The 17,791-nt window shown below is 38.5% G+C and overlaps 2 protein-coding genes across 2 annotated transcripts; both read right to left on the bottom strand.

The window, feature by feature from the left end:
• Nucleotides 1-841: 841 nt before the first annotated feature.
• Nucleotides 842-5,181, bottom strand: LOC129111115 (leukocyte elastase inhibitor-like). Its single transcript, XM_054623407.1, has 6 exons — nt 5,098-5,181; nt 4,370-4,542; nt 2,724-2,801; nt 2,389-2,478; nt 2,127-2,307; nt 842-1,885 (listed from the first exon to the last, which is right to left on the bottom strand). The coding sequence occupies exons 2-6, from the start codon at nt 4,535-4,537 to the stop codon at nt 1,659-1,661; spliced, it is 744 nt and encodes a 247-aa protein (XP_054479382.1). The 5' UTR covers nt 4,538-4,542; nt 5,098-5,181; the 3' UTR covers nt 842-1,658.
• Nucleotides 5,182-7,866: 2,685 nt separating this feature from the next.
• Nucleotides 7,867-15,671, bottom strand: LOC129110693 (leukocyte elastase inhibitor-like). The gene is made up of 9 exons (XM_054622866.1): nt 15,489-15,671; nt 13,500-13,661; nt 12,503-12,643; nt 11,445-11,562; nt 10,478-10,620; nt 9,337-9,414; nt 9,004-9,093; nt 8,742-8,922; nt 7,867-8,500 (listed from the first exon to the last, which is right to left on the bottom strand). The coding sequence occupies exons 1-9, from the start codon at nt 15,669-15,671 to the stop codon at nt 8,274-8,276; spliced, it is 1,323 nt and encodes a 440-aa protein (XP_054478841.1). The 3' UTR covers nt 7,867-8,273.
• Nucleotides 15,672-17,791: the final 2,120 nt, after the last annotated feature.

Below are 17,791 nucleotides of genomic sequence, written 5' to 3'. Positions count from 1 at the left end.
TACTGTCAATTTAAGGTCAATTCTGTTGCCCATTGTCAAACAAGGATCTATCAAATGAAACAAAGACATGGTGATTCAAACCACACTCTTTCTTCTGTTTGTTAAAGGAAAGCAAAACAGTCTGCACCCAGGGGCACTTCTGTCTTTGCTCCATGTTTAGTATATTTATAAGATAAAATACCAGTACATTTTGTTGCACTTTGGATCCCCAACTGTATTGCTAACCGCTAATTTCTAACACTCACAAGCTAACACTAATCGCTTAGGCTAATTGCTAGCTTTCGTTCGTGGAACAGCTAAACTTACTCTGTCGACATTACAGCTTTGCATTAAAGCCATTCAGTTTAAGTGGGGTTAACAACCGTCAATGGTTTGTAATTCAACTACATTGTGATGGAGCTGATTGTAATTAAAAATATACATGTTAAGGTAATTAATGGGGATACTTCAATTCATATTAATGTTTATGGTGGCACATATTCAAATGATGAACAATAATTGGTTAAGAAAGGAAGATGTTGCAAGTAAAAGAGTCATAAAAGAAAGGAAAATATAAATATATTTTTTTATTAATGCTAAAAAACGTGATATATGGTAATCATCTCATTGTAAATGGTAATTCATCTTTAGTAATTGGTTATACGTTATAAGACGTTATTTCGTTGTATCACTACAATGACAATAAAAAACCTCTTTATCTCTTTATAAGACCTTCTAAATGAAGAAGTGAAGGTTATGGAGTCTCATGTTAGAAACAGATAGAAACTATAATAGTCCCTATCTGGAGAAAGTAGAAATAGACGTTGACTAATACACCCAATCTATATACGAGGACAAGGAACTAGAATCTTAGGACCTCAAACTCCTAAATTGAAAGGGGCATTCTTTGAAGATTTCCACTCAGTGGGGATTTATTTTTATTTAATTTGATACTTAAGCAAAGTGCAGTAATGTACATGTTTTGTTAATGCTGTAAGGCAATAAAACAGGATGGAAAAACAGAAGGTGGACAAACTCAGACTCATTCAGTAAAAAGCATGCATGCAAAATATTTTAACAAGACTAAACCCCACTGAGTTCCCATATGCACTTTTATTCAAACTAGCGCCATACAGTAGTTTCCATTCAAAAGCTTTCTTGCAAAATCTGGGTCTTGAAAATATAGGACAGGAACACAGATGAGAATTTACACAAATTCTAGAGCAGTGATACTGATGCCTTATATTTTAGCTGCAATAGATATATCCCAACCCCGGCTGAATCACTATGCCCTACAGGCATGGACTAATGAATGAGGCTACTGGGCACAGATCTTTCTGCGGTTTCTGCTATCATTCTTGTTGGGAAGTTACAAATGGACATGAGAGAGATGCAAGAGATGCAAAACTCTCAAAAAGAGATGCGAAACTACCAAAAAGAGACGTAAAACAACCACAGAGATGCAAAATGACCAAAGAGAGACACAGAACAACCAATAGACAGGATCCAACCACAAAGAAGCAATACATCTAAAAGAGATGCAAAATGACCAAAAAGATGTCTTTTTAAATCTGTGGCTCTTGCTCTCACGTAGGATGGGTTCGGGGCCCTTTACATGTCTGTGCTAAGGGGCCCATTGTCTCATAATCCGTCCATGTCTGCAGGGGGTACAGTGGTTCTCACTGAGGGGAGCAGTATCGGCCTGAGAAGAGAACGGTCTTGGTGGGGTTATGTCGGATAAAGAACAAGAAGGGGTGGTCTGCGATGAATGTGGCAGGAATAATTATAGAGCGTTCCGCTATGATCACACCAGTGGCAGCAGCAGCCTCTGTTCCCTCCTCGTTGACCTCCACGAAAGCCTTGTGGACGACCTTTGACACTACCAGGTCGTTTGCTGGGGACATACCTATCAGCATAGGAAAAAGTCCAAAAGAGATGTCTTGAGTTCTGGATAACTGATGTCATGCTTTTTTTTGTGTTTGTAGTTTAAATTTCAAGTGCAACATTTTGGGTTTTGAAAGACTAATAATGTAATGCCATTTCTATATATTTCTATTTGGGAAGTGGTGCTATTTCATTTGTCGGTTCAGATATGTTGTGCTCTTAGAATAATTATGCAGCTTATACATTCATGGTGTTTTTCTCACCGGAAAGGTCACTCCTTGTGACATCAAAAGCGTCCACCATACCCATGCTGATCAGAACATCTTTCAAGTCATACTCCTCCTCCATCTTGAATCGAGGCAGCCTCACCTCAACCTGAGTTTGACCCATCATGTCCGAACGAGTCCACTCCTCAAATTTCTCATAGGTAAGTTCCCTCTCCAGCTAGTGTGGATGCAATAAGAGTTATTAATCGGTCTGCTTTAAATTGTGCATTTGTTTTCTGTGTGCGTTTATGTCCCCTACCTTCTCCAAGCCTGTTGTGTCGTCCTCTATCTCATTGGGCAGGATGATGAGCATGCTTAGCTCCTTCCCTTCATAGAACATCTCTAGGATCTGTCCAAACACATTAGGTTTTTCTTTTAATTTCATTTTAAGATAATCGGATTAGTTACAGGAATGGACATTATCTTAAAAACCATAAGTCTGATGGGTTCAACCATTGTCAAAATGGAACCAATTGTGTTAAATTTGTTCACTATATTTTCTTGAGATCTGTTCTTAAATTATCAAATTATCAGACCACATAGTAGACAAACAGGCATTGGGAAAACCACACTGTTGAAACACATGGACATTACCTGGCAGTTGGCCTCCGGGATGGAGGTGACAGGGAATTTATCAGTCTGGGACATCATCTTCACCGACTTGGTGTCATTCTAAAGAATATAGCAAACAGAGCAAGCACTTTTCTTGTTGAGTTATCATAACGGATGGGTATCGTTAGGATTTATCAATACCACTACTCCTATCGATACTCATAATCGGTTCGGTTCTTTATCCATACTCTTATTGGTCCTTTTTTCATAACTAAATAATTGCTTTAAAAATGATTTATTTGTAAGAAATACATTCACAACAGGATTACAATTTATATGTGTTTTAAACATAACTAAACTACTGTTTACAGCAGCAACGTCCCTATATAAAGTCATAAATATCTCACTAGAAACAAATCTAAAATGCCCCTCACTTTCTTACACACTTAGTCATGCTTGAACAAACTGTTAGCTGAATGCTTCCACCTTCTGGAACAAACCTAGCCTTTATACAAAGGACACAATGGGAGAGAGATACTTGCTTTGCACAGCGTACTCTTTCATAAAAGGTTGTATTTATAACACTAACTTTGTCCTTGACCCTGTCAAGCAGCCTGCTAATAACGCTGCTGTCACCACATTTGATGACAGCAGGGAACAAAAAGGAGAAAATAATGTTAATAGTTGCTATTATATTACCCTATGTGTTAACATAACCCCCTTACAATGAAGATCCTGCATGTTGCTTTATATAACCTTATCCCTATGACTGTCACCTTTATTTTATTCATCACTTTCTTCTGTAATATTTCACAATATTGTCATTGCAAATGACTGTTGAAAATGTGGTGGATTTAGGGCGAAGCACTGCCCCTCCCACATACTCACACTTCCACCAGCCAAGAGCTATCTGGGTCTTTGCTTAAGATTTATAAAAATGTTCTGGTTTTTATTATTCTAATGTCATAATCACTGGATAGACAAATTAAGTTTAAACAATGTTTTTTTCCCCAAAGGAATCCCATACTTCCTTATAACTTTGGAAATTAATTCTACAGCTGCTGCTCCTAGATTGTTCATGGTAGCATAGTATGAGTTATAGCTGTGGTTTAAATGATAATGACAGTCATTACTGTTCATTGTCTGATTGGGAGTACGTGTGCTTAATTATAGAGGACTGCAAATATTCTTCCAGTTGGTATCCATTCAGCAACTCAATGTATGACACCGAGCAAGACCATTGGACATATCTGCTGCACCTAACATATGGGATACTTTACCTATATCTTTATTGCCCTTACACTTCAACATTTTGTTCCTGTAGTAACACAACAAAGAGCCAACCCCCATAAAAACCTGTCTGAACAGAGCAGATCTTTGTTATTTTTTGCTGATGCTAAAAGGAAACAACTGGTGATTCATACTGAACGAGGGCCTACACATCTGCAGCACGTAACACTGCCCCTCATTCCTATGAAATTCCTTCCACAATCTTCATTGTTGTTTGAAACACAGCCCATGGGGGTGTTTTGATGGAGTACATTTCACAGTGTGAAACCTGCATTCTTTTGTCCACTGGCTTCACAAAGTAACTCTGAACCAGGTGCACCAACCCTCAAAGCCATTAATATTAATCTTTTACTTTTAACAAGGACAGTTGGTGTGTGTGTGCGTTCTGTACCTCTGACATCTGCGTGGCTGTTTCCTCTGGCCCCAAGCATCACCATAGCCAGTGCTGAGGAGATGCTGAAAGGGGAGAAGAATACATTCGCTGTCTTGTTGTCATCTCCGAACTTTTTGAGCAAAGCCAGAGAGAAGGTGGTGTTGGCCTTGGACAGAGGGGTTGGTGATGCCATTGTGCCTACACATAAGGGAGGAGAGAGCAGCATTCATTATTGCATTAGAACCTTTAAAAAAAAATTCAAAAGTTTTCGTCTCTTTACCTAGATATACTAGTGATAATTAAAGTAAAGTGGTAGTCGTTTTCATTATTTTTCATTATTAATTCAAGATTATTTTGAAATTAACTGCATAGTTGCTGGTGTCTATGCATATCTACCAGCAGATTGTAATTATATTAACAAAACACTATAAATTCTAGAAAGTATTACACTTCCGGATTTTCAATGGAATAATAACAGCTGAAATGGTAAATATCGGTCTAGGACTACTTATGTTACATTTAGTAGCTATATTACAACTTAGAATAACATATACTCGAATTTACTGTGCTTCATTCTCAACGCCAGACCACGAGTCAACCAGATTAAATGCCTGTCAAACATCTAACTATAACACTGACAATCCCATTGAACCTGTCCTATACAAACAAGTAAACTTCCTATTAACACGTCAACTGTATATAAACTAAATAATCCCATCGTCTCAATCTGAATTTAACTCATCATATACTTACTGACAGACTTTTCTTGTATTCCTCAAGTGTTCAATAGTTTTTCCGCACAGGAAGACTTCAGTTTAAACCATCAGTTTTATTATTTTCAAGCTGGTTGACACGCCCCAAAAAGCCTTGCCAAATGAGCTTACGCATTCTCATCAAGGAGAGTTAAAAGAGGAGATGTCACGAGTCATATCATTGGGGTACAACACATGCGCAGTGAAATCTGGTCTGGGCTTGCTGAAAGGTTCATTAGGTGGCTCACGAGCATCCCTAAAGAATTCTGTCAGGCGGAGTGCAACAGAAGAGCGCCTGAACAGGTGCCTTCCAATGTAGCAGCCCCAGCTGCACTGCGCATGTGTCACACCCCATAGCTCAAGAAGCCGTCCAGGCCTTCTTTTAACAATCCCATGGATGGGAATAAACCTTAATCTCATATGTCATTGTACGGATACTGTGTGGTGAAAAATGATTTTAGCCTTCTCATTTTTTCTAAAGTTATTACTTTATTATTATTATACAGTAACTATTATTAGTGTAATATAAACACAAGGTTAGGTTTTGTGGCTTGACGCAAAGAAACTTAGTAAAGGACCAAATAGTAGATTTATTTGTCAATACATCGTTTTTCCATAAAGAAGACAGGCTCATATAATGTTTTGAGATGTCAATGACAATGGATTCCTGCCAAAAGAAGGACAGTGCTCATGTAATTCTAAGTGTTATTTCTACATAAATCAGAGGCCTATGCGATCGAGGTGATGATATTGACCAAAGATGACTGAGGAAAAAAAAAACTTCATCAGAGCAGTAAATAAATTGACACCATAAAACAATTCACAAGAATACACACTGTTGTTATAGTTTGGATTAAGTAGCTGACAACGTCCTCTTTCATTATAGTCCATTATCAACATACTCAAATTACATTTTACTAACGATGTGTGGATGCAACAGATCAGTGTTTGTCTGAGATAGCAAATGATACAATGTTATTTCCCTACTTCTTCTAAAATACACACCATCTTCAAGAAAATCACTTATTAGAAAATGTAAAGGGAGAATGTGCTTGATAGCTGGAGGAATGCAGAGGTGATGGGCACTTACTTGCGCGATAGAAGATAAAAAATACTTGAGGCTGATGCAAGACTGACCAGGTAACATTACAATGCTGTGATGTTCCACAAGATGGAGCTCATTTCAAGATTTCTGAGAGATGATTGCAAGGAATGGAGGGGCTTATGATGCACATTGATGGTATGTGTTAGTGTGTGTGATGCACCTTGTGTGTGCTTCTCCACCCAGCTGTTGATCTGAATCCTGGTCTTGAAAAGTTTCCTAGTTTGTGTTAAGAAATCCTGGAACCACAAACAACACTTTTATCGATTCGCCCTAACTAAATAATCATTGCATTGATACATTCATACTGTATAATTAAAATGACAGCCAGTGTAGCTTTTAAAATAAATCTGTTAAGTTACTTTTTGCTAGAATGTAGTCAATTAGTCTTTCAGGTACTGTATTCTTACTGTCAATTTAAGGTCAATTCTGTTGCCCATTGTCAAACAAGGATCTATCAAATGAAACAAAGACATGGTGATTCAAACCACACTCTTTCTTCTGTTTGTTAAAGGAAAGCAAAACAGTCTGCACCCAGGGGCACTTCTGTCTTTGCTCCATGTTTAGTATATTTATAAGATAAAATACCAGTACATTTTGTTGCACTTTGGATCCCCAACTGTATTGCTAACCGCTAGCCAACGCTAATTTCTAACACTCACAAGCTAACACTAATCGCTTAGGCTAATTGCTAGCTTTCGTTCGTGGAACAGCTAAACTTACTCTGTCGACATTACAGCTTTGCATTAAAGCCATTCAGTTTAAGTGGGGTTAACAACCGTCAATGGTTTGTAATTCAACTACATTGTGATGGAGCTGATTGTAATTAAAAATATACATGTTAAGGTAATTAATGGGGATAATTCAATTCATATTTATGTTTATGGTGGCACATATTCAAATGATGAACAATAATTGGTTAAGAAAGGAAGATGTTGCAAGTAAAAGAGTCATAAAAGAAAGGAAAATATAAATATATTTTTTTATTAATGCTAAAAAACGTGATATATGGTAATCATCTCATTGTAAATGGTCATTCATCTTTAGTAATTGGTTATACGTTATAAGACGTTATTTCGTTGTATCACTACAATGACAATAAAAAACCTCTTTATCTCTTTATAAGACCTTCTAAATGAAGAAGTGAAGGTTATGGAGTCTCATGTTAGAAACAGATAGAAACTATAATAGTCCCTATCTGGAGAAAGTAGAAATAGACGTTGACTAATACACCCAATCTATATACGAGGACAAGGAACTAGAATCTTAGGACCTCAAACTCCTAAATTGAAAGGGGCATTCTTTGAAGATTTCCAATCAGTGGGGACTTATTTTTATTTAATTTGATACTTAAGCAAAGTGCAGTAATGTACATGTTTTGTTAATGCTGTAAGGCAATAAAACAGGATGGAAAAACAGAAGGTGGACAAACTCAGACTCATTCAGTAAAAAGCATGCATGCAAAATATTTTAACAAGACTAAACCCCACTGAGTTCCCATATGCACTTTTATTCAAACTAGCGCCATACAGTAGTTTCCATTCAAAAGCTTTCTTGCAAAATCTGGGTCTTGAGAATATAGGACAGGAACACAGATGAGAATTTAAACAAATTCTAGAGCAGTGATACTGATGCCTTATATTTTAGCTGCAATAGATATATCCCAACCCCGGCTGAATCACTATGCCCTACAGGCATGGACTAATGAATGAGGCTACTGGGCACAGATCTTTCTGCGGTTTCTGCTATCATTCTTGTTGGGAAGTTACAAATGGACATGAGAGAGATGCAAGAGATGCAAAACTCTCAAAAAGAGATGCGAAACTACCAAAAAGAGACGTAAAACAACCACAGAGATGCAAAATGACCAAAGAGAGACACAGAACAACCAATAGACAGGATCCAACCACAAAGAAGCAATACATCTAAAAGAGATGCAAAATGACCAAAAAGATGTCTTTTTAAATCTGTGGCTCTTGCTCTCACGTAGGATGGGTTCGGGGCCCTTTACATGTCTGTGCTAAGGGGCCCATTGTCTCATAATCCGTCCATGTCTGCAGGGGGTACAGTGGTTCTCACTGAGGGGAGCAGTATCGGCCTGAGAAGAGAACGGTCTTGGTGGGGTTATGTCGGATAAAGAACAAGAAGGGGTGGTCTGCGATGAATGTGGCAGGAATAATTATAGAGCGTTCCGTTATGATCACACCAGTGGCAGCAGCAGCCTCTGTTCCCTCCTCGTTGACCTCCACGAAAGCCTTGTGGACGACCTTTGACACTACCAGGTCGTTTGCTGGGGACATACCTATCAGCATAGGAAAAAGTCCAAAAGAGATGTCTTGAGTTCTGGATAACTGATGTCATGCTTTTTTTTGTGTTTGTAGTTTAAATTTCAAGTGCAACATTTTGGGTTTTGAAAGACTAATAATGTAATGCCATTTCTATATATTTCTATTTGGGAAGTGGTGCTATTTCATTTGTCGGTTCAGATATGTTGTGCTCTTAGAATAATTATGCAGCTTATACATTCATGGTGTTTTTCTCACCGGAAAGGTCACTCCTTGTGACATCAAAAGCGTCCACCATGCCCATGCTGATCAGAACATCTTTCAAGTCATACTTCTCCTCCATCTTGAATCGAGGCAGCCTCACCTCAACCTTAGTTTGACCCATCATGTCCGAACGAGTCCACTCCTCAAATTTCTCATAGGTAAGTTCCCTCTCCAGCTAGTGTGGATGCAATAAGAGTTATTAATCGGTCTGCTTTAAATTGTGCATTTGTTTTCTGTGTGCGTTTATGTCCCCTACCTTCTCCAAGCCTGTTGTGTCGTCCTCTATCTCATTGGGCAGGATGATGAGCATGCTTAGCTCCTTCCCTTCATAGAACATCTCTAGGATCTGTCCAAACACATTAGGTTTTTCTTTTAATTTCATTTTAAGATAATCGGATTAGTTACAGGAATGGACATTATCTTAAAAACCATAAGTCTGATGGGTTCAACCATTGTCAAAATGGAACCAATTGTGTTAAATCTGTTCACTATTTTCTTGAGATCTGTTCTTAAATTATCAAATTATCAGACCACATAGTAGACAAACAGGCATTGGGAAAACCACACTGTTGAAACACATGGACATTACCTGGCAGTTGGCCTCCGGGATGGAGGTGACAGGGAATTTATCAGTCTGGGACATCATCTTCACCGACTTGGTGTCATTCTAAAGAATACAGCAAACAGAGCAAGCACTTTTCTTGTTGAGTTATCATTACGGATGGGTATCGTTAGGATTTATCAATACCACTACTCCTATCGATACTCATAATCGGTTCGGTTCTTTATCCATACTCTTATTGGTCCTTTTTTCATAACTAAATAATTGCTTTAAAAATGATTTATTTGTAAGAAATACATTCACAACAGGATTACAATTTATATGTGTTTTAAACATAACTAAACTACTGTTTACAGCAGCAACGTCCCTATATAAAGTCATAAATATCTCACTAGAAACAAATCTAAAATGCCAATAAAAGAAATATCATTCCTGAGTGACGTTTATAAAGAATGAAGAACACAAACATCACTCAGTATCAGCCATTCCTCCTGTCCTCCTTCCTCTGATTTGATTCACTTCCTGCAGTTACCGCTGATAAAAGGAGGAGGGCTGCTACCACCAGACAAGTTCACAAGAATAAACCGAGCTAACCAGCCAGACTACAGACAGACAGCAGTAATTGCTAGCGCTGGTTGATGAATGACTGCGGGCACCGCAGATTGAAACATGTTGCAATTTTGTTTACAAGCTCATGCTTGTTGAACAGATACATAGTGAAAAAGTATTGACTTTTTACTTGCTCGTGTTTTATTGCTCTTATAGTTACGAGGATAGCTGTCCTAGTAATCTCCACTTCACCTGCTTCACTTCAGTGTCCGTGGCCTCGCTGAAATGCTTTGTGTGTGTGTGTTCTTGGTTTTTTTTGTGCGTGTGTGAAATTGGAGGAGCTCAGCCCCGACAGAGAGAGCAGAGGAGATGCGAGCTGCAGTGTAATGGTATATTAGCTGACATCAAAATGTAAAAAAATACTGAAAAACAACCGATAAGGTGGGAGCTTATCAATAATCCGTTCTTGAATCATTTATCACAGTGGCCCTTTTAATAACATGTGTCGGTTATCATCCCAATTTATGATATCTATGATATAATAGTTCTAAATAAACATTTCATCTTTACGATGGAAGCCTGATGTCTTAACATTTTAAAACCTTTTGTGCAGTGTCACCTTGTTAATTCTAAACTGAGCATCAACAGTAGAATCCTCCTTGAACTTTTTGTTCCAGTTGCCTTTGAAGTAGATGGCATTGACCAAGACAAGCATGGTCGTGTTGTCCACCACACCCTGGCACAGCAAGTCCTTGATTTTTTCTGTAGAGCAGTATTTACCAAAGACATCATTATAAAGACAGAGACACAGACACAGGCATTAGCAATATTTTCATCTGGAGCTCAGGAAATTGGATTTGTTATTCCACCAAAACTTCTAGAAGTACCAACACTACTTGAAGAAGAAGAACAAGAGATGCATGAAAACAAGTAACTCAAGGCTCAAATTTAAAATCAGGTAGAATCGTTTTTGAATTAAAAAGAAAATAATATTTTATAACCCATAAAAGGGCACAAAACCTAAAGTAAAGATGGGTCAAAAAAACTTGTAAACATCAACTCAAAACATAGGTGTAAACTGAAAGTATCATGTTCTTTCTCGTTGGATAGTTTTATACGTTGTTGTGATCTTTAAAAATTCTAATAACCAAAAATACGTTTAATACAATTCCCAAACTGGGGCAAACCATAACTGCTTGATATAGGATAGAGTCTAAAATGGGAATGGAAACTAGAAAAGGAAAACGCTCTAATGCTTGCGAATTATGTGACCTCATGGTAACGTGAAAATAGGGCATAATAACCAGACCATAGACTGATCCCTGAGGCTTCACAGAGGCAGGGGAGGATTAAAAGACAACATGGCAACGCATACAAATAAAACTAGTTTCTGACAGTAAAAACAAAAACCTGCTAAATTTAACAGTAGTAAAGCAAACACTTTGAGAGAAAGAAACATTTTAAAATAGAAGTTGGCAGATGGCAGACGGTGGTCGCTACACTCATACTTTTCTTTTCATAAGATGGAGAGGGGTTGCAAAGAGGCCAATCTTTGTAATGTACTGATGAGTGTGTGTGAGATCTACCTTGCGTCTGCTTCTCCACCCAGCTATTGATGTTGATCCTGACTGCATCTGCGCTGGTTTTGAAGTCCACAGACTCCAGCTCAGCGTTGTAATGCTTTTTGGTTTCTGATAAGAAATCCTGGAAGCAAAAACAGTACATTTGAATACTCACACCACACATTAGATACTCAAATTAACCAATCTATAAAGAAGAAATACTTCAAGGAATACAATGTAATTTGCATGAGTTGAATTGTATATTGAAAGCTTTCAGTTCTTGGATTGAAATAAGCCAATTTGAGTGGACAGCTGGAATCCCTCATTCAGTATGATTTCCTGAGAGCTGATGATGTAATGACCATTCGCTAAGACCCGCTCTAGAGCGTTGACTAGCCAACCATACCTTAGCAGCAGCCAGCTCCGACCAGTGTCTGCTAACTACCTAGCTCTGCTCCCTGGACACATTTTTCTGATTTTCTTAATTTTCAGGGTGGTTTTGGGGATTTCAAGCTAGTCATGTTCAACGTTGTAGTGATACTCCTGACCCGGAGAGTTTTGAAGTAGAAATACATTTCTTAAATCTTACATTTCTACATAAGAATATGTGGAGCTAACATTAGCAAAGTACGTTAGCATATCACTAACTAGCATTAGCACTTCTATGCTACGCTAGCTACTGAATGTATACACATGCTTGGCTTGGCTTTACAGGAACAGTGTAGTTCCTCAACTTTTATTGACTTCTGTCTTGATTGCCAGCTGGTGCTGTGGTTCTGCTGAATCAGTTTTGTAGACCACTTGTCTGCTACTCTTTGAGAAAGATTTTTTTCTCCCAAAATGTTTTAATATTTACTCAGTGATTTAATTTAGTGACAGTGTGGGCTCCATGGTAGCTTTGACAGCTGGATGGAGTAGCCATGGGGGCGGGGCCTAACAAAGGGTCAATTGTCTCATACCATACACAACACTAGCAAGGATCCAGCTATCTAGGAATTAGGTTGAACATTTACAGGATTGCAGTTCATTTTCTCACCAATTAATGAATTCATGCTGAGCACAACAGACTCACAAACACACACCTCAACAAACTGGTAGGACTGCTCCCCGTAGAGCCTGTTGGCAAGGCTCAGGGCATATGGAGCATCTTCCTTTTTGATCTCACTCAGCAGTTGGGCAAAGCTAGCGTGGACATCGTCTTCACCATTCTGGGGTTTCAGGCACTGCAAACAGCCAGAAAAGACCTGCGCGTTACAAAGACACACTGAGACATTGACCAATGCAAGACAACTTTGTATTATGTTCATTCACCCAGCGGTCAGCTTACCTCTTAAATGATGAGAATAGACATCAACATCACCAATAACCCTGGTGCTCCAAATTGAAGCTTTGCCAACACTGTGTTGGGTTTTTAAACATTACCAAGGCAGGACATTTTTCTTTCAGCACCTTTAATGGATTTCATGAATCCATACTGTAGGCCAAAAACTTTGGTCAGTCTTTACTTTTTTTTTCTCAACAAAGCTATTGTATTGGCAATTGTTTCTCAATTTCTCAATGCTGCCCAGTGAAAGTAATGTAAAATGAATGATTTTGGTGTTGTATTTAGAAAGACTTCCAGCAAGAATTCCCCCGAACCGGAAGTTTTCGAGAGTTTAATTTCTCTTTATGAGGCCCTCCTGGAAAGAATAGGGAAAAGGCGAAAACAGACTAAACAAAAGCCTTAACATCTTTAATATTCATGTGAACCCATGAGAATGTTTTTTCAGACTTTAAACACATACTTATCCACCATTTGCTTACTATTATATTGTTTACATGGTCATCTTCATAGTGGACCAAAGAAAATTTAGGAGGCTTTTGTTGCTTTGTCAAGATACAAATTTTGCTCATAAATCAGCTCTTTTTGCTCTTTGAGGCTTCACAGTACGCTTCATATTTCCAAATTATGTTTTAAAAGATTCAGCATGATAAAATTATCAAGCAAAGCAGTGGGAAATTAAGTGTGAATACCAAAATCTCAGTTTTCCCACCAAGCCTAACCATTAATTATGCCTTTGATTCTGGCTTTGTTACCACCTTGACCAGATAGTTTGGCAGTCTGCTGGTCCGCTGTAACTGAGACCGCAACTGCATCCGAGTCTGCATCTGCGACTGCATCTGCGACAGCATCGGCGACTGCGTTTGCATCTGCTCTGCATCCTCCTGCTTCGGTTGCTCTGACTCAGTGAAGCAAAGGACCTGGGGGTGCAAATGGTAGTTTTTCTCCTTAGACTAGGATCACTGTAAAGTTGAACATTGATAGTGCGTGTGTGTGTGGCAGGGCAGATTGATGCATAGGTTAACTGACTGCATATGCAGTCTTTGCCTAGAGAAAATATACCTCCCACAGGCTAATGTTGAATCACACATACATACCAAGGCATGCATGTACACACACGTTTTCCCAACCATTACCAATGACACACTTGTTAACCGACAAAGTCAGGATCCCGTCCCAGTATTATTCCATTGAATGTTCATCCTCAACTGCCCACATCGTCAACTTCACATCTGACTGAAATGTTACTCCATCGACATCCGTCATACCAACATGCCGACATCTTGCAGCCTAAATATACATTTTTACTCTGGAGTCACTCCAATCTGGACAGTAGCTTCAAGTTTTCATACTCCCATCAGTTGTAAAGTATTCACATCCTCTACTTAAAATAAAAGTTATTTTGTTCTATGAGATAGTAGAAGCTTTTATCTTTAAAAAGGCCATAGCTAATAAGGTAAGACTAGTGTTCTAGTCATAACTAAAACACTAGTCTTCCTTTAGCTTAGTAGTGGTGACGTAGTCATGTGACCGTGGTGTGGAAAGATCCCATTGGCATTTTGTAAGGGAACAATTGCAATGATACCTTCCGGGTTTGCTTACAAAAAAATCTCTACAGCTCGTTAATAAAAAAAAAAATGAACTTAAAGTTACAATATCGAAGATTTCTGTTTTTTTTCTTTTTGGCAGCACCTAAGGCTATAAGTGATAACAGCAGGTGCGTTTTTGGATCTCACTTCCCAGAGATCAAAAGAGTGTTGGAGCTTTTGATTTTTGCCACAGACTCCAAATTTGTATTACTGAAATTGCAAGGGTTTTCATCCATGGGCCATCAGCCCAGTCACTTTATATCATTAGGCCTTTATTTAAATTAATATCTTCAAAAGTTTTACTTTGAAGTATGAAAGTATGTAAAACTGACGGGCAAATACATTTCAACTAGTTGTAGTAAAAAGTACAATATTGGCCTCTGAAATGGAGTGGAGTAGAGGTATAAAATAGCAGAAAATGGATATACTTAAGTACCTCCAAATTGTACTTAAGTACAGTACTGGAGTAAATGTAGTAGGGTACTTTCCACCATTTAAATTGACTCAAGACAGGACCATATCACTGCTGTTTTGGCTTTGTTGCTTTACTGTCTACAACACAGATACAACTATTCCTCTCCCTGTAATCCGAGGCAGATTAGAACAGAACACTGCTGACGCTGTGAGACAGAGTGAGTAATATATGCATGTCCAGACACTTTCTCCTGCCACACCCCACTCTGCAAGACAGTAAGGACTAAGTTTTCCATCGGAAATTCTGACCAAAACCCTGTCATCTCCGATACATTTTGGTGTCATCATTTACTCATGTTTTTAATAATACTTAATAAAGATGCCTTTTCTTTCATTAAGAATACATTAAGAAAACTTATGCACATGACAAAGTTGAAACCCGAACCCACGCCTTTCTCCTTGGTTGTAACAATATGCTTGCGAAATTCCAACACCTTGATGAACCAGATCCACTGACTTGCAATGACTTTTGAATGCATGCCTGTATAAACACTCCCAAATGGGTGTGTTAACTGGAGAATTGAAACTTTTTTTCAGTTCATTTTTACAGTGTGTCAATGTGTGTGTGTGTGTGTGTGTGTGTGTGTGTGTGTGTGTGTGTGTGTGTGTGTGTGTGTGTGTGTGTGTGTGTGTGTGTGTGTGTGTGTGTGTGTGTGCGTGCGTGTGTGTGTGCGCATACTGTACCTCTGACATCTGCGTGGCTGTGTTTCCTCTGGCCCCCAGCATCACCATAGCCAGGGCTGAAGAGATGCTGAAAGGGGAGTAGAAGATGTTCGCTGTCTTGTCGTCATCATTCAGCTTTTTAAACAAGGCCAGAGAGAAGGTGGTGTTGGCCTTGGCTGCCTTGGATGAGGTGGATGTCTCCATTGTGTCTGATAGAGAGCGGAGCGTTATTCCTTGCAATATTAAACGAAGCATATCTTTTATCTGATAACTTGCATTCTCCTGTTTGATCTGTTTCCCTGATTATGCAAAACACAAATTGCTTTAAAAAAGTTCAAATTGGTAGGAATCCATCTCTTTTCCAGCCACAAAGATCTTTCTTCTTCTGCATTCTTGCTTTTTTTTTAATGCACAACATGAGTGTTTCAGAGATGCTACTGAATCCATATTATTTCATGAAATTCAAGACTTTGGCCTATTGGTTTAAATAGTTTGCAGTTGTAAAACGCAAGCAGCTTGAGCTTCTACCTATAAATACCTGTATACATACGCGTATGTCTATACACATGCAGACAAATCCCCATTCTTCCTTTACCATAATCTTTTCACTCACTGGTTATTTTAAATCAATTTAGAATCTTAAACAAAAGTGAAATGTAACCAGTAAAAAACACACAGATATTAATTATCACTACTCGACCATTGTTACCTTTGGAAACTAGGTGAAAAGAGTATAATTCAATAACTGTTAGTAAAGCCGGGTTATCTTTTGCTATCGCTCTCATCAAAATCAAAAGACAACAAGGCACATCCTGTACTTACTGACACTGAGACTCTTCTTCGAGGGAACAAGTGATCGGGAAAGATTCAGTTATAGGAAGACGTGTTCTGTTTGAACCAGCTGAGCTATTTTACACTCTGACACACCCAAGCTCAAATAGGTCTGGCTGCAGCTTGAGAAAGTATCTAGAAATCACACCCATCAGTGAAAGACACACCCGCCCATATTATGATTTGGTTGCTGTCCTGTGTCGATGGGTATGCTTACCACAGACACACAACATAACCTACTAGAAACCACCTGGCGGGTGTAAGACCTCCACCAACCAGTCATGTTGCAGCTTGCATCCCTAGTGACCTTTGACCTCCAAAATCTAATCAGTTCATCCGTTTTTTTTTTTACAGACTATGGTTTATCCTTTGTTCCAGGTGGATGGTTGTGCCAAATTTTAAGAATTCCCACCAGTCGTTCTTGCGATGTCATATTGACGAGAATGGGCCGGATCGACATACGTAATGACAGACGGCTGTTGATATATGGAGGGATGGTGCTGAGATGAAGACAAGGTGCGGTCTACAGTGTATAAAGCAATAATCTTCCTAAACATCACTATAGAAATGTGATTAACACATTTCAAACCAGCAGAGAATAATGAAATGAATCAAACAATTCAAACTGGGGTTTATAGACCATGTTTTAAACATGTTTGTTTTAACAGAGCTCATAAGTCCTGCTATCAATGCAGATGCTGATGTTGTTGCATCATAGAATAGAGTTCAAATTGCTCTTTGTTAAAGGCTGGAGAGATAAAGTAAATTTGAGATGCTGATTAAATTGGGACATTATTTGGCATTTGTGACAAAAATCCTTGGGTTATTTTTCCGGGTGCATTTTCTTGTCAGATATTTAAAGAACTTTTCAAATGTGTTAATTTGTCATATAATCTTACTGGTACTATTCACCTGTGGCTCACAAAATATAAGGCTTTGAAGGCTTCATTTTTTTTATATGCGCATGCACAAATTTGTGGTTGTGGTGTTTGCATTTTGTCAACTTAGAGAAGCATCAATACATTATTTTCTTTTTCACATTTTTAAAGCTACTTTGGCAAAAGTAGAATGAGTGAGTACTGCGGGTAAAGATGTGCTATTCACTGCTTCCTCTACCGCCAATATTGTTGCCATAGGATGACAACAGATAAAAAATTTAGAAATGCAAGATTGTTAAGATATAGTGAGTTGAATGTATTTGGTTTTATGAAAGAGATAGTTTGAATTGTAGGGATGAAACATTGGGATTTGTTGCATTTTGGGTCTGGCTGGACTTTATCCAGCTAGGAATCATCACGCTGCTTCACATAAAGATAGATCGGACATCATTTATCTACAGGTTGAATCAACTTTTTAAACAATGAAGGTGACATAGTCCATGGTGAGCCATGCACCACCACCAATAGGGTTTTTTCCCTATAACTTTCCCCTGCTGAATTACATGCTGTACACTGCGGTTCAATATTAATTATGCTATTGCGCCCCCCCCTGGC

Source organism: Anoplopoma fimbria, chromosome 21 (genome assembly GCF_027596085.1).
Source record: "Anoplopoma fimbria isolate UVic2021 breed Golden Eagle Sablefish chromosome 21, Afim_UVic_2022, whole genome shotgun sequence".
Lineage (NCBI taxonomy): Eukaryota > Metazoa > Chordata > Actinopteri > Perciformes > Anoplopomatidae > Anoplopoma > Anoplopoma fimbria.
Note: the sequence above shows the minus strand (reverse complement) of the source record. Positions and strands in the feature narration are given on the sequence as shown.